Source organism: Podarcis vaucheri (genome assembly GCF_965113315.1).
Source record: "Podarcis vaucheri genome assembly, chromosome: 8".
NCBI classification, from domain to species: domain Eukaryota; kingdom Metazoa; phylum Chordata; class Lepidosauria; order Squamata; family Lacertidae; genus Podarcis; species Podarcis vaucheri.
Genome location: NC_138766.1, coordinates 45,286,994 through 45,310,613, shown reverse-complemented (window position 1 = coordinate 45,310,613; position 23,620 = coordinate 45,286,994). Strand labels below are relative to the sequence as shown.

Below are 23,620 nucleotides of genomic sequence, written 5' to 3'. Positions count from 1 at the left end.
CACTGCAAGGTCACTAATATCAAAGAGACCAGCACAGAAAAGCAGCTTCAGACATGCAAATATAATATGAGATATGTACTAGTTGTCTTTATAATTATTAGAACTAAAAAAAAGTTGTGCTCTATTGAGAGATAATTAATCTGTGTGTCTGGTCTTAGCAATGTGAGGGTTATTTGTTTATACTAGTCAGTTCAACTGGGAATACTTTACACAGATGCATATAAAGAAAAAAATCCTTCTTAATTATCCAAGTATTGGAAGCATGGAGGGGGTCAGATATGCCTTCAAAGGGTTTTCAAGAATTTGATATATTGAATAAAGTTAATGCAAATACAGCCCACAGGCGCCCAATATAGGCATATATGCAGGCTCAAAATTAACAGTTTTTTTGCTTTCAGGAAGAAGAAATGCACAAGGGAAATCTTCAAAGGTGAGTTAAAGTGGGGTGAAACATAGCACAAAATGAATTACATGAATTATATTAACACACTTACCCTAAATTGGCTTCAAGATCTTAAAACTAGATACCAGAGGTTCAGTTCTAGAATTTTACTGTGAATAAAACTCCCCACTATTCTGTAACATAATATTATGGAGAGCTGTCACACATGTGATTTCCTCCCTTAATGATGACTTCTTATTTTTTGAATCCCTTTGTTAATATATTGCATGCCATTTAGTTTCTTCCTCAGTTTACCCATCAATAGCCGTGGTTAAGTGTAGGACAAAACAGCACAGAGATTCAAATATAAAGTGAAAACAAAGCAGATTGCATTTTCTTTAAAATAGTGATATTGGCAGGTGGTGACGCTTATGTGTATGGTTACTTAAACTAGACGGTTAACTTCACTTTGTTAAAGTTGCTTTAAATAAGAACGTTTACACTATATGGTTACTACTACCCTAAATGATACAACAAATTCAATACAGACTTCCTGTCAATTTTGTTAATTTGACGCTATGTGCTTCCTTCTTCAGGGCAATGTCTGTCTCCTCTATGTCAGAGTTCAAGCGTTTGATGGACATTTCTCCTTTTCTTCCTGAAAAGACTCTGCCTTCTTCCAGCAGCAAGGAGGAGATAACACCTCCTCTGTCTCCTGATGATCTGAAATACATTGAGGAATTCAACAAAACTTGGGATTACAACACTACCAGAAAAAATGGTGGAGCTGTTGAAAGACCTGGAGATACTTGGGCAGAGAGGACAGAGATTGGGAAGGCAATCAATAATTCAGTTCCAGATCCATTCCAACCACCTTCATGGTACCTCACCACCAGTGTTACTATGACAACTAATACCATGACCAGCCCTGAGCACTGCCAGAAACAACCACTGAGGAGTCATGTTGTTGCAGAAAAAATGGGAGTTAAGGTCTTTCATAGTCCACCAGTTGTTCGCAGGTTTGAAACCTCAGTGGTAGCTAGCAATGAAGGGAAAAGCCAGTCAGAACCAGACTTTTTGTTCCCTATGACCAAAGTTAAGGGAAATGGGGGCGAGACAAAAGGTGCTTCTTCAGAAGTGTTTGGGCGATGGTCTTCTGACCTCTCCAAACACCACAACGATTTCCTGGAGAGTGGTATTCATCCTATTGAACGTCCTATTTGCACTACTTTGGGTTTTGCGTCGTCCTTGCACAGCCTGGAGATGTCCAAAAACATGAGTGATGACATGAAAGAGGTCGCTTATTCTGTCAGAAATGCAATACGTTCAAATTCGACAGAGCTTCAGTTCAAAGACACAGCTTGTCAGACTAATGGGTTGAGAACTATGGGCACACAGACCACTCAAACTATCAGTGTGGGCTTACAGACAGAAACTTTGCGTAGTATCACAAGCAGTCCACACAGGTGTCTGACACCAAAAGGGGGTACTACACCTGTCTCATCACCATCAAGAAGCTTAAGGAGCAGGCAGGTGGCACCTGCTATTGAAAAGGTCCAGGCCAAATTTGAACGCACATGTTGTTCTCCCAAATATGGCTCCCCAAAATTACAGAAGAAAGCCTTTTCCAAATCAGATCAGCCAAATAACAGGACATTACCAAGCACACCTCAGAAAGGGTTCAGTGAATCTGCTTGGGCCAGATCAACCACCACAAGGGAGAGTCCAGTTCATACTACTATCAATGATGGCCTCTCCAGTTTATTCAATATCATTGACCATACCCCTGTGGTTCATGACACCCTCCAAAAATGCTCCAGGTCCAGCAGCCGATCAAGGTCAGCAGAACCCAGGTCAGAACTGGGTCCTATGCAAGACATGTGCACAAGTATCCGTGGTAGGTCACCCAGTCCCCTCCGTTTTGGCACAGAGCTACAAAAGGATGAAGGAGCTGAAACGACAAGTATCAGGCAGGACTTATCAGCTCCTCCGGGATATACTCTTACAGAAAATGCTGCCAGAATTCTCAACAAGAAACTTATGGAGCATGCCTTAAAGGAGGAGAAAAGGCTAGCTTCATACAGCCCTCCCAGTCTTAGCAATGAGAACAGCACAGGAGAAATAAACAAAGTTGAACCAGGGTCCATTGAGGTAATGAGTTTTATCCTTGTATAGTAAACCTTTTTAGATGATGAATGTTATTTGTGAATGTTGATTAAAATATAAATGTGCAAACATTTTTAAGCAAAAGGGAATTGACTGTATAATGTATGCTTCTTTGAGACTGCATTTTGGAAGAACTTTAATGCAACACTTTTCTATGCTTCACACACATTTGTGGGGGGAACATGGCATTTGTATATAATAGAGATATAAGTAGCAATGGGTCTTTAAATGAATGCACCATGATGATGGATCAAGCCATAAGATGATCATATCGAGGAGTGTTTCATTGTAATATATTTGAAAGATAACACAGCAGTTTTCATATGCGGTATAATTTAAAATATTAATTAACTTGTATTTCATACAGTAACACCATGACAATTTTTAATGGATGTCAGTACAATTTTAAGCAAGTTTATTTATCAAAAGTAAGTTCTGCTGAATGCAGTAGAACATAGAAAGTTTGTTTTAGGAACTGGAGATTTCATATACACAAAAGGCACTATTTGCCACACTCGAGTATCCATGCACAATTGCTTTGAAACTAGCCAGTTTTGTGATCCAAAGCCTCCTGAGACAAATAGGTTTTCAGAGTCTTTCTGAAAGTCTGGAAGGTGGAGGTCAGCTAGTGATGAATTCCAGACACAGCTTTGGAAGCTACTGACTACAACAAGTTTGCCCACAAATTTACTTTTGGGATGGAGGAAACTTTCAGCAGGGCCTCTTTCTTTGGTCTTAGAAGATTTACGGAAGGATACACTGTCCATAATGCATCCCAGCAAATATCTTCCTACTACATCTTTGAACCCCTGGGTATTCTATAATCTTCATAAGTATCCTGCAACATTGCTGTATTGCTCCTTGAGCTGCTCCAGATGTTAATATTTTTCTGGATAGTTCACCTGTGCCATCATGTTTGAAAACTATGTGAGGGTTGCGCCTTGGGTTACATGTATTTGAAAGCAGAGCAGCACAATAGATGTGATTTTCACCCAAGGTTGAATGGTTTTTCTCCTATGTGAAAATTATGTATAAAGATGATTATGAAAGGTTTATTGATGATCAAGTATGGTCTTATGAATAGAAGTTGTCTTGGGTCAAGGTTTAAATTCCAGTTCAGCAATGAATTCACTTAGGGGCATGTCATGGTAACTCTTGTTATTCTTGAATAAGTGCAGTATTTGCATTTGCAATCCTGTACCTACCTACTTGGGAGTAAGCTCCACTGAACTCTAAGTAGACATGTATAGAATTGCACTACAATTTCCCAAAATAGTAACTGAAGTTAACCTTAAATATACACATTTTATAATCTCTTAACATAAAGTAATAATTAAGAAGTGTTACATAAAGGCAAACATGTTGTGTGGGCAACTTTTATAACCAAATGTCACATACAGGGGAAAAGAAATATTGCCATTGTGTGGTGTGTTACTACAGTGGTGCCCCGCAAGACGAATGCCTCGCAAGACAAAAAACTCGCTAGACGAAAGGTTTTTTCATTCGCGATTTGCCTCGCAAGACGAATTCCCCTATGGGCTTGCTTCGCAAGACGAAAACATCTTGCGACTTTGTTAAACCGTTTAAACCGTGCTTCGCAAGAAGAAAAATTCGTTAGACGGCAAAAATTGCGGAACGAATTAATTTCGTCTTGCGGGGCACCACTGTACTCTTGTTATATCATCTTTTCACAATGGCAGTTACTTCACAAGAACTGACTTCCGTTGCTTGGATGTTGTTTGAACTCACTTCCATAGTTCCACAAAAAGATACAAGTCTCGTTGAGGGTGCTTCCAGACAGGTCTTAATTTTGTAAATGTGTTGTAAACAATTATTATTTTTTTTAACTTACTGGATTTTCCTCAAAAACGGTAAATCCAAATTAATTTGGGGAGTGAGGATACTGGCTGGCATTTTTATGGCGGTGACATTGTGGGGACGCTGCAAAAATGTATGCAGGAAGAGAACCACTCCCACAGCAAATGCTTTTCTAGAAGCACCCTGAGTAATGCTCCACAAATATGTGGGATGGTGAACTTTGAAAGGCCGAAGTCCAAAGGATGAGCGTTTAAAATGTGATAGCCCGATGAAAAGTTTATGGAATAATCACTTAGAGCAAGTCAGTTTAGGAAGTTACTTGCTAATGGCTTCTATTCAGATTACCAAATGCATTTTTGCTCGTTTGGTGGCTGGGCTGAACTTAAAATGGCATGCCATGCGAAGTAAAGCATCCTGTCAGTATTGCTCCTTTCTTGATTCTGGCAGTGGGAGTGCCTTACGTATCTGTTCCAAATTAGCCAATCTGCTCATACTGAAAGAATAATTTATTTCTGCTGTGCAGGAATAATGCATCACTGATTTTTGAATACCTGCATGGAATGCCAGTTAGAAGCTTGTTGCTATTTCATTTGTGCTTCTTACAATTGTTTTCTTCAAATTTTCCATTTAGGATGCCTTCTGTGATACATGCTAAAATATAGAATATTTGTGTGCATTCACATGCATATGTGTATTATGTATACACATGTTAAATACACACTGGTGGTTTTTTTCATATATGTATATATATATATTGCTCTGTCCCAGGGCAATATGATAAGTTTTGTATCCTCAAAATGCTGTTTTCGAAATGCCCTCTACATCTGCCCTGACCCTACCTCTGCCAAACGTCTATCTGATTAGGAAGTCATGGCATCTATATACAAGAAACTTCTTCAGGTCACAATAAAAACAAAATGTCTGGTTTTTCCTTGAGCTGCCAAGAACTTTGCATACATTCGCCATAGTTCTGTTATTCAAGAAGCTGGGAAAGAGAAGAGCTCCTGAAGAAAGTCCAGCAGACCACATTATTTGGCAAGAGAGCTACTGTAGCTGCTGTGCTGTGTCATGCTTCATATTCTGTTCCTAATTGCGTGGCCCTCACTGCATACTGCCCTCTCTGCTGACAACCGTTTCCAGCGCTAGAACAGATGGCATCAGAATGCTTTCTCTTTTTTTGCTTCTGCTTTTTCTCCCCTTCCTTAAAGGCAAAGACAAAACAGCAAATTCATATCCACTAGATGTGATTTGTCACCCAGTCTTTCCGATTCTTGCTATATGAACCCATTCCTTGCCTTTAAAAAAAATAGACAGAAACTTTCTAATTTCAAAACTTATTCGGACTTTGGAATACATTTGGAACAAGTGGAATACATGCTTACCAATCAGATATAGTCTTTAATGCCATACCCTCATGTAAAGACAATGCTAAAAATTGGGGGTGTCTCCCATTTGCTTTCTCAGTGTGATGTTAGCAGTTTACTTGCATCTTTCACATAGCCTCTCCAGTTATGGCTGTGGCATAATAAATGTTAGCAGTGAAATACGGAGAGCTCTTCAATGCTGACTACATTTCTCTGGTTTAAATATTCTTTCCAACCTACTTCCTCTTTTTTCCCCTCTGTCTGTCTATGTCCAGAACCAAACTGTCTTACTAACTGCCCCCTGGGGACCCTAACCCTGCCTGCCTCACTGCTGTAAGTCCTTTCTACCTTTGTTTCCAAAATTCTTTACTTAAAACAACAACTTTTACTTGGTGTAGAAGTATAAACCGAAGAAACAGCAGCATTCCCTGTCACTGGCATGAGCTGACAGTGGATTCCAAATAGAGAATGAAGCTTTCGAGTCATATAGCTCTGTCCTCTAAAACATTTCCCACCAAATATTATTCATTAGTCACTGTCATGAACACTCTCAAACCAGCATGTTTCCTCTTCAACCAGGTCCATTCCATAGAACTAAGTTGAACCAAATTAGTTTTAACGCAGCTTTGCTAGCTATAGGATTCTGCCCACAGTGCAGTTTGGAAGGTATTTTTACTTGTTGTTCTTTCGTTCTCCACCATTTATTGCACCTGTTAATATAATTCTTCAGTTTCCAGATAAATAGGGCAGAGGCAGCTGCCTTGTTAGGGTCATGCTTTAGATGCAGCAACATGCTCCATTGCTTGTGCTGTGGCAGCTGAAGACCAATCCACAGGACAAGGTCAGTAAAAGCCCCACAGAAGGCTGGGAGTAAAATGGAAAGAATCTCTACATACCTAGTTTCGAGACTAATGTTGCGTTCAGACTTTCATAAATACAGAATTTGCCATTGCAGCATGATAGCGTTGTCATTGCAAAAGTTTTCATTGCATGGTGAGTCATTCCTTTTCTCTCAGATGGAAAGGAAATGGGAAGAAAGCTTCGCAAGGTGAGATGGTTGCCTCACTGAACGAGTCTGTCCTACAGATGTATTTGAACATACCATATTTTTTGCTCTATAAGACTCACTTTTCCCTCCTAAAAAGTAAGGGGAAATGTGTGTGCGTCTTATGGAGCGAATGCAGGCTGCACAGCTATCCCAGAAGCCAGAACAGCAAGAGGGATTGCTGCTTTCACTGTGTAGTGATCCCTCTTGCTGTTCTGGCTTCTGAGATTCAGAATATTTTTTTCTTGTGTTCCTCCTCCAAAAACTAGGTGCGTCTTGTGGTCTGGTGCGTCTTATAGAGCGAAAAATACGGTACATAGTTTGAGAGGCAGGGCTCCTGGGAGTGCACATTCATTACATGTTCAAGACATGCAAACTTCTGTGCAGGCACAAACACATGAAAAACCATTCTCTGTGTTTGCAGCAAAAGTTGGCTGTGCACAGCACTGATTGGCTGGAAGTGATGATGGCATGAGTTTTCCCCCTCACAGCTTTTCATCTGTTTTAAAATGGGTCCTGCTTTAAGAAAAAGAAAAAAGAGACACAAATTGAGTATCGGCACAATCCTATGCATTTTTATATCTCACTGAGTTCATCATCTCATTAACTTCAGTGGGAGTTTTACCCTAGTAAAGACGTTTAGCATTGCGACCTAAATAATCATGCAACACTTCAAAATAACAAAGCATATAGGAAGAGCAAGATAGATTACTGGGTCAGTTCAAGCCACTTGCTATTATGCCTGCCAAAGGCATAGCAACTGTGGGGAAAAGGTGGGCTTCCCCTGTGGGATGAAATGTGTTGTGAAAGAAGCAAATGGAAACGGGACAAATGTTGAAATGTTGTTGCTTGCGTAAATTGCATTGCTTTGACCAAGCAACAACAGAAAGTCTGGTTTTATTCAAACCACAGCTTAGCTTTGCACAGCAACAAAACAGCTAGAGAGGAGCCAAGCAGTTGTGATCTCCACTCTGAGGGTCTGCCCATTTGCTTGTTCACACTGAGGCATATTTGCATTTAGGATTATGTGTGAACCAGGCCAGTGCTGTCCATTACTAGTAAGTGGTTGCACTGAAGCATCTTACTTATCCCGTCTCATATTATAGACACTCTAAGCAGTAGACTTAAACATAACCATGTATGGCAAAACAAAACCTGCCAGTCCTTTATTCACTGAAAGCAGCTATAAATGGTGTGTTCTACATATTGGAGTTCAGAAATAAATGTGGGCCTAATTCTGCCTTTCTCTTAAAGCTGCAATAGAAAGTTGTCTGAAATAGGAGTAACATCATTGAAATAAATTAATAAATGTGGCCATGTATTTAGCAAGAATAAGTCAGAGTAACCAAAATTCAGCTGAGCTGCGCATATAATTACATCTAGAAAAACATAGTCTCAGTCCATCTTTTCTTATGGTAGACGCTGGGCATGGTTTTAGTATTGTACCATATTTTAACAAGATGGAGACTTATAATTTCTTTCCAATTGGCATGAATGTATTCTTCACCTTATTACTGGATGTTTCTTGATAGCTTTCCAGTACAAAAGCTCTATTACTGATTTAAAATGCTAGGAATTCTCAATTTAATGGGATCTTGAAGGGTAACATTTTGTCTCTAGCGCTGGAGCTAAAGAGATTCGGCACTTGCTAGGGGCCCGATACATACAGAATATGTATCCAATGTATACCACCTCTTTATTCAGTTTCAAGGCACCCTCCCCCATAAAGTGTTGTGGTCCTTTCCTTCCATAGGGAAAGGGCTTTTTCAAGGGTAGCTTGAAGACAGTAACACGAGTGCAACCTCTCTTCATTCCATGACATTGTGTTTTGTGCATCCTGTTTCAGTCTGTTTCTGTCTCTTCTGCCCTTGCTTTTCTGAAGCAACCATCCTGTACACAATTACCTGAGAGTAAGTCCCCCCTGAATTCTGTGGGACTTACTTCTGAGTTACATGACTAGGGATTGTGGAGCAAAATACTTAACTGTCAATGTCTGCTTTATATCATGTTACCAGGCTCAGCATCCTCCTGTCTTTTACTGCCTTTGTTCCATTTCTATAGCATGGTGTGGTAAATCTCTCACTCCATTTAACATGTGTCTTTGGCTCTTATTCAGTAACTTATTCCATAACTCTTACTATGTGGTATGTAACTTCCAGCTTTGTATATTGCCAGGGTACATTTTGATTTGGATTTTTGTATAGCTTACATATCACTCTCTCACCTGTTTAGTGATTTACACCCTCATTGTGGACCTTTTTCTTCTATGTGTTGATAATCTTAGCACTTTTTGTTTTTAGATTCTTAAAGGTACACAGTGGAAACCTGATTATGTGCTTTGGCAAGTTTACACCTCTGTACAAATTGTACGCAAAATTCTCCAATCTGTAGGAAAGTCTGTAATTACTAGCTGCCATCATCAGTCCTAAAATATAAATAAACTGTCAGTGTGAAACATCACAGTTAAAGCTGTGTACTCCAAATGCAACCAGGCCTTGCATTAAGTTTACTTTTCCGGTCTTTAACTTTTCTCCTTCAGTAGTCCTGGGTTGCAGATTGATTTGGGCTGTGGCCAAGGCTGACAAGGCCTTGAAGCATCCTGAAGTAGCACCTCATGTGACTGATTTCTAAAAGTGGCACTCTTTCCTTCTACTTGGATTGATCGATCTCTTTGTGCAATTACAAAAGGGGGAGGGGTGCTCCAATTAAGAACTGTGGAGCCAGAGGTTGGGGGATGATTTTCATTTTTTTACTTCAAGTAAATAGATATCAGTGACCGGTGTTAGCTGGAGCTGCTTGTCTGTTTTACTATTTTCAGTTCAGTTATAAAGGTCAGTTTTAAGTCAGTAATATTGTTTAGCAATTGCCTACCATTGCTTTTTGGTCCAAATTATTTTTAAATCCAAGTACACTGAGAGGAAATCATGCTTTCTATTCTGAGAGTTCTTCAGTTGATGATTATATCATAATTTCATAGAGAATATTACTTGAACAAACCTGACCAATTGTCCTCTCACTAGCAAATGTAACATCCAGCGTCACTGAAAACGTATTAAATATACTTGGGGGCACGTCACACGATGGAACTGCCTCACATCAAGTATTTTAGTTATGCCTACAGCCAGTGTTTATAATTATGAACATATTTAAACAGTAGACTTCTTCTGAATGTGAACATTTTGAGCCAGACTGCATGTGACAGCAAGAGAATTTTGTGTAGAATCAGGTCCAAATCTCTCTAGCTCATTGGGAAGGTGCAATTTGAATAGCAGCATGAGTAGACAAGATGAGGTGTTAGAAATCTCCCCTATTCAACCAGTCTTCTTCCTGGGTGCACTTTGTTGTTGTTAAGTAACCTTTGAGGTGACTCCAATATCAGAAGCAAACCTCACTGGGATAAAACTGGTATTAAAAATGGGGTGGGTTGGAAATTTGTCTCTCCCCCCCTCCCTCCAGCCTTGTATTATAGGAGACTGGCAGGACTCTGTTTGGGCCTCCTCTAGTTGCCATCTCAGTTATTTTCTTCCAAAATTCTAGTCAGTGAATGTTGGTCAGAGACATCAGTTCACTTAAACTGCTTGCCTCATCCTTTCATATTTTGCTTCATTGGTTACAGGCAAAAGTCAAGAATTTAAGAGCTGTGTACAAAAAAAATGTGTTTTTTTGCTGCTTTGGTTTCCTTGCCAAATTACATATGCTTAGATTTTGGATTTAGCTTTCTTTCATTGTGTGATATATAAATTGGTAATTTTGTTCCTCTCCATTTTTTCACAAAAAAGGAACTACCTTGTTCCGCACTTGCTCCATCCTTAGAATCCTGCTTCTCCCGACCAGAGAGACCAGCGAATCGACGCCCACCTTCCCGATGGGCCTCACATTCCCCTACTGCCTCACTATCTCAGTTAACTGGGGAGGAATATGGAAGCATGGAACTGCCGTTGGAGAACCCAAACCAGTGATGCAAGCCTGCATGAATTATCACAGAATAATTCACTGTCTTTTGCATAGTAGCACCATTACCATGGCCAGTCTCTGTCAGTGAGGAGAGCTCAAGTTGCAGAGGTTAAAGAATGTTCTAGAATGCAGCTGCTTTGTGTACCTGAGAAACAGATGTTTCTAGAATGAAACAGTTAATGTGCCTGTAATAACTTATTTTTTTCATAGCTCAGAAAACTATTTTTGCCTCCATCTTTTCTACACACAGTATATTAGGATCTAAAAGATATGCAGATAAAGATAAGGTTTTAAATAAAACATGAATTATGTTTCAAGGGAAACTGAATGTGTTCTCTCTTTCCCGCTCTCTGACTACTGACTGCCTTCTGTTATATTAGCACCGTTAAGGTTTGGGTTTTGTTCTGGTTCTCTTTTTTTGTTTTTAAAATTAGAATTTTAAGTTAATTATGTTGGTTATCAGTTTGAAAAAGAAAATTCATAGAGGTGCTTTAGCATGTCTGAAGCAGTAACTTTTAAGTAGTGAAAAAGCCATTGAACTAGTTGACTAGAGTTGTCTTAAATAAACTAGAGGGGAATGCAGGGAATATGGAATGAAATGTTTAGAAAAGGGCGGGGGGAACCTCAGACAGTCTTAATGAAGTGAGCTGTACGATACACACACAAAAGATTTGCATGTCATTAGGTTCCTAGCACTTTAGTGCATGTACACACTGCTACTGTACTCTCACTGTCACATCCGTGTCTCAATTTCTTTCCCTGTTATATTGTTGTGAATTTATCTGTACTGTACTTTTAATGTTGGTATTCTTGCATTGATTGTACAAAAAAAGATTTTTAAATAATTGTTCAAACAGTTCAACTGACTATGTACAGTGTTTATTGAAAACTTCCCTTGTTTGAGGGAAAGCACTGAGAACTCTGGGCATACTAAATTGTAACTGGCCTTGTTTTAAGAGTCTGTTTGAGACCATGTGGTGTGGAAATAAATTCCTCAGTATTTACAAAACGCTGGTGTTTGTTTGAAGCTTGATATTCCTAAACCTGTTTCCCATCTATTACATGAATGCTAGCAAACATCCTTAACAAGATAGAAAAAACTGAATATGAACAAATGGACATGTACATCCCCCTCCCCCCAAAAAGCTGAACTTGTAGAGTATGAAGAACTATGTTGGGAGTGTTCTTTGCTGTTTGCAAAAGAAAGAAAAAATCTAGTTCACTAGGGTGGCAGTTTCTTTTTTTATGTTTCCTTTGATATTTAGTGTTTGATCATGAGCATATGCTGATACCATCTATCAAAACAGACAAAATTTAAAAGCCAGACTTAAAAGCCAGATTTAACACATTCTTGTATCATACCAGGTAAGAATTAGCAGACGTTTGCTTTTCTTACAAGTATCTTTGCTCTGAAAGCATTTATGGGCAGTTAGGACAACGCAAGGATGACTAGTGCTGTGTGATCTTGAGCCATTTTTCAACTGTGCCTCCTATTGCATTCCCAGAGGCCACATCAGAACTTCTGAGCACTTAAAAGAGGCCTCCTGAGTATTTGCCCTTCAGTGCCTCTTGGCACCCTAGTCAAGTATTCCACATTTTTTAATTGTTAGGGACAACATAAAGAGGAAGACAATAGGGGCTGAAAGAGAAAGGGGAAATGTGGTGTATAGAGGCTACATTGCAAGGAAACACAAGGAGACTGTAGATCATTTTTAGTGCTAAGTTGGTGCAGAAGCTAAGAGAGGTGCCCTAACTTACAGTTTCTGTGTCTTTTTTGTGAATAGGCACACAGATAATTCTTTAATTGTGATACCAACGTTTCTTTTGATTTTTTGAGCTCAAGGGATGATGCTGTATACTATGTTCCCAATCAGCAATACAGTAGTATCTCAATGTGTACTGGAAAACTTTGTTAATCTTACAGCCAGAGATGTCTCAGATGGTTTGATAAGTGAGAAAGGATCGATTCCATTAGATATTTCCAGTCTTTTCAAACCCAAATCTCAAAAGAAACGGGTTGACTCAGCTGATGAATTTCAGTAGTAATTTGATAATTCTAACTCAGATGAGAATTATGAAATAAGCACCTTGGATAATGCAGTCTTTTTGATAGATATTGTTATCTGCTGGAGGTTTTGATACAATTGAGGTGTATACATTTTGTTAAATAAATAGTCAATCAGATTAAAGAGGAAGAACTAGTTGCAGTGGTGTAATCACTCCTCTGCAATTAACTCCAATGCATTGGGCCAGGAGATGTAATTTCATTTCTTTATTTCCTCAGGTTAAAAAAAGATGAAGCTGACATCCCAGAAACATAAGCTCTCTTTTTCCTATATAGAAAGATACAAATGGGAAAACAGATTATAAGGAGTGCAGCCTAGGGCTTCTTTGAATATTCATAATCAATCTTCCTTAAGAGAGAGAAAGAGAGAAAACGAGAGAAAGAGTCACACATAACTAGGCACACATAACTAGTTAATGACTCCCAGAAGCGATGTTTGCTCTCTGAAATCAGTGCACACAGCCAAGCCATCGGATTAGTCCTTAGCCATCCTGAAATAGTAAGGTGTGTCAGGATAAGCAGCTTGCCATGGGTTGTCAAGTAAACTGCTTACATAACTGCAGGAATGACTGATACAAGAGGCCAGCTGAACCCAAGGAGCCAGAAAAGAAAAGAAGAGAGGGAGCCAAATGCATAAGGAAAGCGCTTCAAAAGATCTGAAACCCACATTAATGTAACGCTATGTTCCCCGCGGTCAAATCCTTGAGCACAACAGTATCAAATATGTCGCCCAAGATCTTTAAAAGCATGTGGGCTTTCACGTTTTAATTATGCCAGCGTTATTTTTCTGTTTCAACAAATATATTTTCTTTGTTAATATGATTGATATGTTCTGCAACATTGATATGTTCTGCAAAAGATTTAAGGTAACTTCTGTCTCAGCTTTATGAAAGCTTGATGTCCACTGGGTGCAATTGTGCTGGCGAATTACAAACTGAAGGACTGAGCAGAAGCTTAGATAGAAACAAATAAATAGACTGGTGTAGGTTTTCAGTATGATACTTCCCTTTGCTTTTTTGTTATATCATTTCTCACCTCCAATAAGTTTTATTTTTATTTTCTCTTTACAAACCTGATGTAGATAATAGTTAGATGTTGTTGTGGCTGTGTGTGATGTGTATGAAGATTGAGCATTTTCACATACAACTGAAGTTTTGCAGATAATAATCATTTTGGGCTGCTCTCCAACTGGAAATCTCTTGTACAGGCTATGATCTCCCAACAAACCCTAAATAACTCTCCTTTTGATAGTTCATTCAGAAGTCATTAATACTGATTTATGCCTGGTTACTACACTGCTAACAACAGTGAGACAAGTGTATTGCACAAAAATGGAGAAATAAAGATCCTACCATAACTGGCTGGTTATGGGAAACTTGCCAAACTATCTTAATGAGAAAGCTTACCTATGAAAGCAATGAAATACATAATAAGAAAACAAATTCATTGAGAGGTGGGCCTTGTTTTTACAGTTCTGGAATGAATGTGTAAATAATGTTATTTTTCATTTTAATTTATTCATGGTACTATAGAGTTTCTGTTGTCACTCCACCCTCTTCATATGTCAGCTTCTTGTCTTTTTTGTTTTTGTTTCATTTGTTTACTTTTTCTGCATGAGAAGCAAGGTTGCCTGGATATAATGGTTTTTGTTTCATGTTGTTATAATATATTATATTATTATTATTATTATTATTATTATTATTATTATTATTATTAAAAAAAGTGGTATGATACTGCTTTAAATGTATAGTGCAGTGTGATTCAAAATGCCAAGAGCTGGCAGGCCTTTCTTTGATCACAGCTGCTGAAGAAAATGCAGTTGTGACCTCAGATATCATTGCCAACTTGCCACATGTACAGCCTGATTTTCTGAATTCTTGGTGTGAAGAACTGACCCACCAGCTGTTGCCATCTCAAAGGTCAAAGTTATTAGCTTGTAATAGAAAAAAATAATGTGACATTATTCCTGAATTATTAAGCTTAAGGCCAAGGAAGCAAAAACGCACATTATTTATTCACATAGACTGCAGCTTTCCACTATGGCATGTCAGCATTAATCACCCAGGCACTTATGTAGCTTATCTTTTAAGCAGCAAATAATTAGAGCTTCTTTCATAGGCTGAACTAAATAATTTAGTAGAATCATTTCTTCTAATCAGAAAAGTCTTGAGAAAAGGGCAGCAAGGAAAATGATGAGCAGGTTCCCTAAGCAGCAGCCTAAGGAATTAAAAAGACTGTTCACTATAATAGTGTGGTAGGAAGATACGTGTTACATAGCTCTGATTTTTAACACTTTTCATTTCCCACAAAAGAGAGGAGATCCTGATATAAAAGTAGGTAATACCAAGGAAACTCCTTTAACTCCAAACCTTATGGGAGCTATTTTAAATGTTGCCTAAATTCATTTTGACCTAGCCGTGATAGTAAATTAAGTTGTTAAACATCTGCTGTCATTACAGTGAGATCCTTTTGTAAAAGCTTACAAAATGTCAACTGCGCACACATCTGCCAATGTCCTGTGACATCTTTTTAACATTGATATTCATTACCTCAGGCTTCCAATGAGTTTATTACCTCATAGAAGTGACAGAGAATTCTAGCAGAGAAGGTTATTAGACTTAGTGCATATAGAAATGCTGGTGGTGTGATTACAACCTAGAAGCAGGTATTTTAATGGAGAGTAATGCATTAGGCACATAAATTTCTTTGGCAACTGCTGAGTGAGAAGTACCCCTTAGGCAGCTCTGAGGCAGCCAACCTAGTCTCATATTCTTCCATTCCAATATTACAATGGATCTTTAAGAAGATTTTCCAACATGATATAAATTCTAACTACTAAAACAGGGATGGGGAAACCTGTGGTCTTCCGAATGTTGCCAGCAAGACCAATGGTCAGGGATGGTGGCACCACAGCAAGATCTCAGGTTTCCCATCCTTGGAAGACAGCAGAAGCTGAAATATATGCAGCAAAAAGGGGGAGAGCTATGTGTGTCACTTAAAATTGGGACTTCAACTTTACTGTTCGGCCTGTCTTTACTGTTTATGATTCCCATGCGTAGTTTCTGAGGTAAACAAAATAATTGTTCTGGAATGAGATGAAAGGCAGTAAGTAGATCAAGGTCACCTGGTAAGTTTCATGAGTGAATGGGGATTTGTTCTGTGGTCTTCCAGACCCCAGTACAACCCTATAATCATATACTAGACTCTGTGCTTTTAGAAAAAAGGTACCGGTACTGTATACCCTTGAATACCTACAACAGAAGGTATTGAAATGGGGCAAAAAAACAGCTAAAATATTAAATAAACCTTGAGATGTAATAGATCCTTTGAACACCTTAACATTAAAAGAGGTCATACAACCAAATAAAGCTATCACTTTACAATTACAAGAGAATCAAACTAATAAATTATAAAGATTGCATAACCTAAATTTGTGAGATGGAGAAATAAGAGAAACTGGAAAACAACATCTGGAAATATACTTTCAACATAACATTACTTCAGAAGAAGAGTGGCCAACTATACGGGATGCAGCTAAAGCATGTATGAGAGGGGTCCTCATACTGAATACAATCAAACAACAAAGAAAATCTAAACAGAAAAATAAAGCTCTTACTGTATATTGGATATCATAAGGAAAGGACATAAACTAACCCATAATCCAGAAATTCTGAATCTCTAACATCATTACATCAACAAATACAAAGAGGAACTAGAGAAATATACAAATAGTATGAAACAAAATGGTATGGATATGACAATAAATAAACCTTCTAGATTTCTACTTGCTTTTTTGAAGGATAAACAAGTGAGAACTTTGAAACTGGTAAAAGGTATTTGCAATAAAAGCTTCTCAGCTCAGGAAAGCCCAAGAGTCCTGTCTTGTGCCCTGAGTCTTCCACCCTTTCCTGCCATTTTGATATATCTGTGATGTGCATTATAATGTTCCCATAATAGGTTTTTGAGAGCTGTCTGTTTTTTGTTTGTTTGGTTTTGGCTATAACCTGTATTTGGTTGACCAATGAAATCTGATGATGATGATGACGACGACGATGACAACAACAACAACAACAATGATACTGATAATAAAGCAGTTAAAGATAAAATAGCCACAAGTTCAAAGGATATTATACGTTACTTTCAACAATTCTACCAGGAGCTATACTACTCGTGAACAGCTTTCCCCTCCCCACTTCACCAGAGAAGCATCATAGATTTCTGTTTCATTATGCCTCTGGTTTGAGTCGTTGCCAATCATAATTCATCATGATTATTATTCCATTTTTTGTGTAAAAAATCAGAATTGAACGTCTTCCACACCGTCCTTTGTATGCTGACATATGGTGATCACAGTGTGAAAGAAAGTGGAGCCGGGGGTGGGGGCTGCTATTCGTCTTTCATGTCTGGTGTTGCAACAAGGAGGTCTTCAAAGCAATTCCTGGAAATTGGTTCCTTCAGTATCTCTGATGCCTTAGGAAAATATGTTAATATAGCAGCAGAACCATAGATAGAATCTAAGCTTTGATGCCTTTTAACAAGCTATGCCCTGTGATTGCAGTCACTCTTTATGCAGTGTTTCTTCTGCTGACAAAAAATTCTTAAACAATAATAATACAGGGATGCAGTAATATAATTTGGGAAATTAGTAAGCCATTCGGGCTAGAATGGATTAGTGAGACGGAGTCTACTACTATATATTGGTAACATTACAGAACCCAGCTGGGTTTGGGTGAATAGTGGAAGATGGAGGTGTTCATGGAAACTGTGTCATGGCTTTGAATACTTCATTTTAATTATCTATCACAATGGGGTGACTGACGAAGTGGACTTTGTCCCACTTGTTCAATAAATGGGTTCGTCTTGTTATGTTAGAAGCAGATGCTCTCCTATTCCTCCTATACCAGTTCAGATACCCAGGACTTAGGACAGGTTTCTTTACATTGCAAAACTTACTACAAGAATTGGCTTTATATGCAGTCTTGTTCAGTTGTTGCAGAGAGCTGACATTCTGAGGATAGCTCAAAGTAATTGTGCCTATATGGCAGTTTCATCCAGAGACCAGCAAAAAAAGATATTGAAGAGTGACAAAAAAATTCATAAACTTTCCTTTTCCCCCTTGAGTAACTTCCTCCTGTGCTCCTGTTATATGTAGAGGTCTGTCAGGGACTGGGCAGAGAAGGAATGGTGGAGACCTCCTCCCCATCCTGACCCTTCCAGGGAGGAGGAAGAGGAAGACAGTATAGATTTACAACAGGAGTTTGTGGGAGGTCACAGCTCAGAGGCAGATGAGGGGGAAAGCTGGGAAATAATGGGACAGGAGGAGGCAGCGGAGTGACAGCTGACTGAAATGGTGCCATTGGAATGCATTCCAGTCCCTCCATCTCCCAGAACCCGGTGAGCCTTGAAAGTAGGAGAGCAAAGAGCTCAAAAACAGAGGGCACGTAGCAGCACCTGTAGAAGTGATGAATGAGGATGTGGGAGGGAGGGAGGGTGGAGATTCCACTCAAGACAACACCATTATCCAAGAGACTGGGTTCTATAGCGTCTCTCTGTAAATATTGAATAAAAAAGGACGGTAAGAAACCTTTCCTTGTCTTTATGCTTTCCTGGGCAACCAGCCAGGAGCCGCTGACAACATCCTGACCAGGTCCAACATAACACTGATTTGAGAAGAGGGAGTTTGAAGGATATGAATGCATGACCTTGCTTATATCATGTGTAACATGCAAGCCATAAGAATCAAGTCTCATTGAACTCAGTGGGGCTGAATGCCGAGTAGACTTATGTAGGAGCACATTGTGAAGTTCGCAAAAGATGCTAACAAAAAGCACTAATTCCCTATTGAGCATATGAGAAATAAGATTTTTAAATGACATTTAAGACCTTATCAATTAAATATATTCTAAGAAATAAAATAATGATTGGTTGCTCTCTCATCACCACTAGCATTGTCTCAAATAAAAATATTTTTGAAACTACACACACACACAGAGAGAGAGAGAGAGAGAGAGAGAGAGAGAGAGAGAGAGAACTGTATTGATAATTAATTACACTTTATCTTTCAACCCATTGAACATTCTGCTTGAATACCTGGAAGGTGCAGTACAGCTTGAACATTACAAATTGATTTGAAACCTTTTGGTAGGTACCAGAATACTAATAACAAATAAATGTGGTGATCTTAAACCTCCTGCATTGAAGGAGTTCAATTGAACTTTAGTGGGAGTTGGTTGGCATTGCCAAACTGATTGAAAATATGCATTCAAAAGATTCTACACAATTAACAGAAATGTTTCAAAAATGATAGTTGATAGTTATTGGCTTTCCCATGAATATAAGATATAATTTAGACAATAACTATTGTAATTTTTTTCCTTTGTTATGAATTTTGGGTGTAAAGTCTATGAATACATACTTGGGAGTAAGCCTCATTGAACAAAGTAGGACATACATAGGAATGCATAGGATCGTGCTATTTTTGTATCAGATCACACACACACACATCCTGAAAGAGGAAGAAGAGGAATGAACCATTATCAATATGTAAAAAAACACCTCTTGGCCAGACTTTCTTTTAGGAACCCAATATGGAATTGACAGATTGTCCATCTTTAGAGGAGGTAGGTTAATAGGATCCTGCATCTGTTGCACTGGCCAGACTCCAAACATTCTCCTTTTCCTGCTATCATATCATAGTCAAGGTTAAAGAGATAATAAATAAGTAAGAAAAGATGGTTTTTAGGATTACTTCAAAACAGAATAACCATCACCACTTACCATTTGAGTGATATTACTGTGTGGTTGCTATAAGCCAATGCTTTTCTTTCTGGTGAACGAAGAATTGTAAGAAAACTTGAGGCAGAGAGGAGACACATAAGTGCTCTGAAGCTGCCTTAGGAAGAACATTTTAGAGGCACTGACATGTTTCAAAGATAATGTGAAAAAGGACTACTGAATTTTTGCTCAGTGCATTTACCCTAGTCAGTAAACTGTGTGGAGAACAAACCCAGCAGAATTTTTGTCACTTTCTAAACCAGGTTTTAACACAACTGGTCCTATTTCAGAAACTCTACCTACATAATGAGCAAAGCAGACAGGGACCTTTTTTGCAGTGGCACCCAACATCTGGAGCACCCTCCCCATTCAATCCTAGAAGTGTCAACTATGATGCGTTTTAGATATCATTTATTTACGTATTTATGTATGTATTTATTTATTTATTTAAACATTTATAATCTGCTCTTTCATAAAATATAACAAGGTGGCTTACAACATATTAAATACAATATAATCAATCTATAAATATGTATAAAAACATAATTAAAAACATCAGTAAGTCATCAGTAAATATTTGGTGGTTTGAAGAAAAAAACATATTATGATGGCCTGTCAAAGCCGGCCTTTTTAAAGATTGCACTGTTCTGGATTTTTATTCATAATATGTGTTTCTTTACTTTCTAAACCACTTAGAGATTGTTATTTTTATATTCAGTGGTCAACTCTAAATCGCCTGATGGACCTCACTCTGTAGATCCTTATAGATGTTGACTAGCACGCGGAGAGGAATGGAATCCTGAAATATGCTATGGATCATGGAGTCAAGCAGAAGTCCTCTAATGCCATCCTTCTGAACTGGCCTTGTAGGTAGGAGCAGAATCACTGCAATATTGTACCTTCCCCCTCCCCCAACCCATTCTCAACTGACAGAACGGGTAAAATAACATGCTGGTGGTATCAAAAGTTGCTGTCTCCCAGAGGAGTGCATAAAGCAATGTGACTAAGTCTGTTTCGGTACCAACTTGGAGCCTGAAATGGGCCTCCGCCATGAATGCCTGAAGCTGACCAGGCATCACTCCCTTGAGTACCTTGCCCCAAATGGGAAGTTTTGCAGCTGGCCCATAGTTATCATGTAGCAGTGGGTCCAGAGAAGGCTTTTTAAAGAGGGGCTACCAATTAATCTCTTTCAAGATGGTGACACAATGACTCATTAACTACCTCTAGGATCCAACCTGCCAATCTTCCACTGCCTTTCACCTGCAAACATTTAAACTGATTCCATGACCAAACAGTGCTCTGAACACCATCTAACAAGAAGGACGAAATGTAAAATTTTAAAATAAAGAAATAAATACATATAATATTAGAACTAGAGTCTGGCTCATCCACCTGTCCACACCATATCTCCGTCAGACACATGGCCCCTTCCCAGTTAATACCTCTTCAAAAGTAGGAATGGTTCTGCTATCACCCAGGTCTACTATTCAGTCAAAGTAGGGAAGTACATAACTAGTGATGGGGAAGAAAAGGTCTCTATTCTGATTTCTGATCAGTCAAGAGAGATACAAAATCTTGAAGAAAGGCTGGTTCCCTGAGCTCATGCTTCCGTAGGGAGTCTTACCTCATATGCTCGGATGTCAAGATTTGCTTTCGGCAAATAATGTAATTTAATTATCTTAGGAGACAGCACTGTGCATTCCCATAGCCAGCAAGAATGGAAGATTTACCATCACACACAAAAAACCCCACTGTTGTTTCCTGGTAGGAAATATTGTTTGATGTAATTTAAATTTAGATTTCCTTTCTTTCTCTTTTCAAACTTACATGAAGAGGTTAGCAAGTGTGTATGATGTATGTATTAATAATCCATTTTAAACTGTACTCCAAAGGCATCGCTATAAATGCATCTCTGGCACATTAGGAAGTGTTCTAGCAAATTATCTATCGGTAATAAATAATGCAGAATGCATTTTGCTGGCAGGGTAAGCACATCCATTAAGTTTGAGCTCTCATATGCACACTTCTGTGGCAGCAGAAAGCACTGTATTGATTCTTCTCCCCCTGCTCAGGTAGTAACATGGATGCGATGAGTCACGTTGCTCACTTACTGAGAAAGAGAATTTGCTGATGTGATCATTGCTCTCCATAGAGAGTGTAAAGTAATGGAAAAATCACAGGGTATGTGGCATAGTTATCAGTGAAGAAAGCTAAAGGATATTCTTCTCTTATTTGCACTGCCAATTCAGGAATGAAGCCCACTTGCTTACAATTCCAACTTGCTCATGTATCATTTATTTATCAAAGCCATCCATTTCAGTTCCTTGTTCTCTTCCCACCTCAAGCACAGAGTCAAGCTGGGTGGTGAGTTTAAATCTTTTGGTTCACATACACAGAGATGCCAAAGTTGTGAGGGAAGAATCCATTTGTTAGAGCTTTTAAAAATATGCTATAAAAGGATTTTCTTTGCTCTGTTTTTCAATCACCCAGAAGCCTTCTATTCCATTTATTATTTATTGGCACAAGATATTCCTGCCAATATTTCTCCTATGCTGTGCTCAAGGTTACTATGGTTTGGGCAATATAATCTGAACTGATTTACACACCATATCCTGAAATGACAGCTGCTTCTGCTTTAAAACTCGCACAGGATCTAACTGCTATATTTTATATTTCTTTACTTCTGACAAAGAAAGGACCAGATAGAGGTACTATAATAACTGAACTAATCTTCTTCAAACGGACAAGCATGTATATCCTTCTGTGAAAATCTGTGCTATTTCTCAGCTGAAATGTGCCCAAAACACTGGTTTACAATTTCAGACAAACCTTCCATTTCCCTTATCATAATTTTAGATAACTCTTCTTTCCACAGTAGAATTTGGAGCCCATGTCAAAACCAGTCACATTTAGTGTATAGCCTTTGCTGAATCCATTCCATTTTTGTACAGTGGTACCTCAGGTTACATATGCTTCAGGTTACATACGTATCAGGTTACAGACTCCGCTAACCCAGTACATTGTGTAAAGAACTTTGCTTCAGGATGAGAACAGAAATCGTGCTCCGGTGGCGCAGCAGCAGCAGGAGGCCCAATTAGCTAAAGTGGTGCTTCAGGTTAAGAACAGTTTCAGGTTAAGAACAGACCTCCGGAACGAATTAAGTACTTAACCTGAGGTACCACTGTATGCTTATTTAATGTACATTTTCTAAACAGTCATACACCATGCTCATAACTTTTTTCTTGGGTGGGGTAATGTTTGGGACATGTATAGAAACCGATAGCACTGGAGTGCACGATAATATCTTGATAAATGGTTATCACAATAAGCACTACATTGGAATGCCAATTTCATGCGAAAACCACATCAACTAACCTAGGCATGAAGATAAAGAATTATCGATTTCAAATTGTTAGTCCTGTTTAATCCATTTCTCTGCATTTCTCTTATTTCTAGCAGCTCAAGTCATGGAAGAGGTGTGATGCCTGAAACTAATGCATTGAATGAATTAGATTCTCAGTCTCCTCCAGTCTGTCAACTGACAATTTGTTGGCAATGAAGGAATAAGACATGAACCTGTGCTAAATGTTTTGAATCAGCATTGAAAGCTTCTCAACCCAGTGCTTCTTTTATCAGTAGCTGTGTGATGGCTGTCACTTCCTCTAGGTGACTGCTACACAGGTTCAAAGGCTTGCAGTAAAATCCAAACCCTGCTTTCCCAACCATTCAGCAGGCAGAACAGGGATTCTCATGTCAGTGGAGTAACTCTCTCAGCAGTCTACAGGCAGCGGCTGGCAGTGCTAAGCAGAGAGACACCTCCCCCCACTTTAACCCCCTGCCAGTCCAGCACAAAGGGTAGGGGGTTGGGTTGCAGTGCCCCTCAGCAATATGGGAAGTGCTGGCATTGGTGCATGACATTAAAGCTTCTGGCTTCATATTCCAAAACAATTTTAACACTAATACATTGAACAATTACTACACTTTAGGTCTGTGACTTGACAGAGAGCCTTCTTATCAAGATCACCTTAGTTATGGAAGAGCCACCAAGACCC

The 23,620-nt window shown here is 38.8% G+C and overlaps 1 protein-coding gene and 1 long non-coding RNA gene across 10 annotated transcripts in view; one reads left to right on the top strand and one right to left on the bottom strand.

Annotated features, from left to right (window-relative positions):
- The window catches only part of MTCL1 (microtubule crosslinking factor 1), a 96,848-nt gene extending 85,110 nt beyond the window's left edge, over positions 1–11,738 (top strand). For 8 of the 9 annotated variants that reach the window (XM_082235310.1, XM_082235309.1, XM_082235313.1 and 5 more), the window contains 3 exons: positions 399–430; positions 979–2,533; positions 10,555–11,738. In XM_082235310.1, the coding sequence (XP_082091436.1) occupies positions 399–430; positions 979–2,533; positions 10,555–10,734 (1,767 nt within the window). In that variant the 3' untranslated portion in view covers positions 10,735–11,738. Of the gene's footprint in view, positions 1–398; positions 431–978; positions 2,534–6,005; positions 6,064–10,554 lie in introns of all 9 variants that reach the window. The other variant, XM_082235316.1, reaches the window with a different exon arrangement.
- LOC309539329 overlaps positions 1–23,620 on the bottom strand; it is a 205,127-nt gene that overhangs the window by 126,814 nt on the left and 54,693 nt on the right. The window lies entirely within an intron of this gene.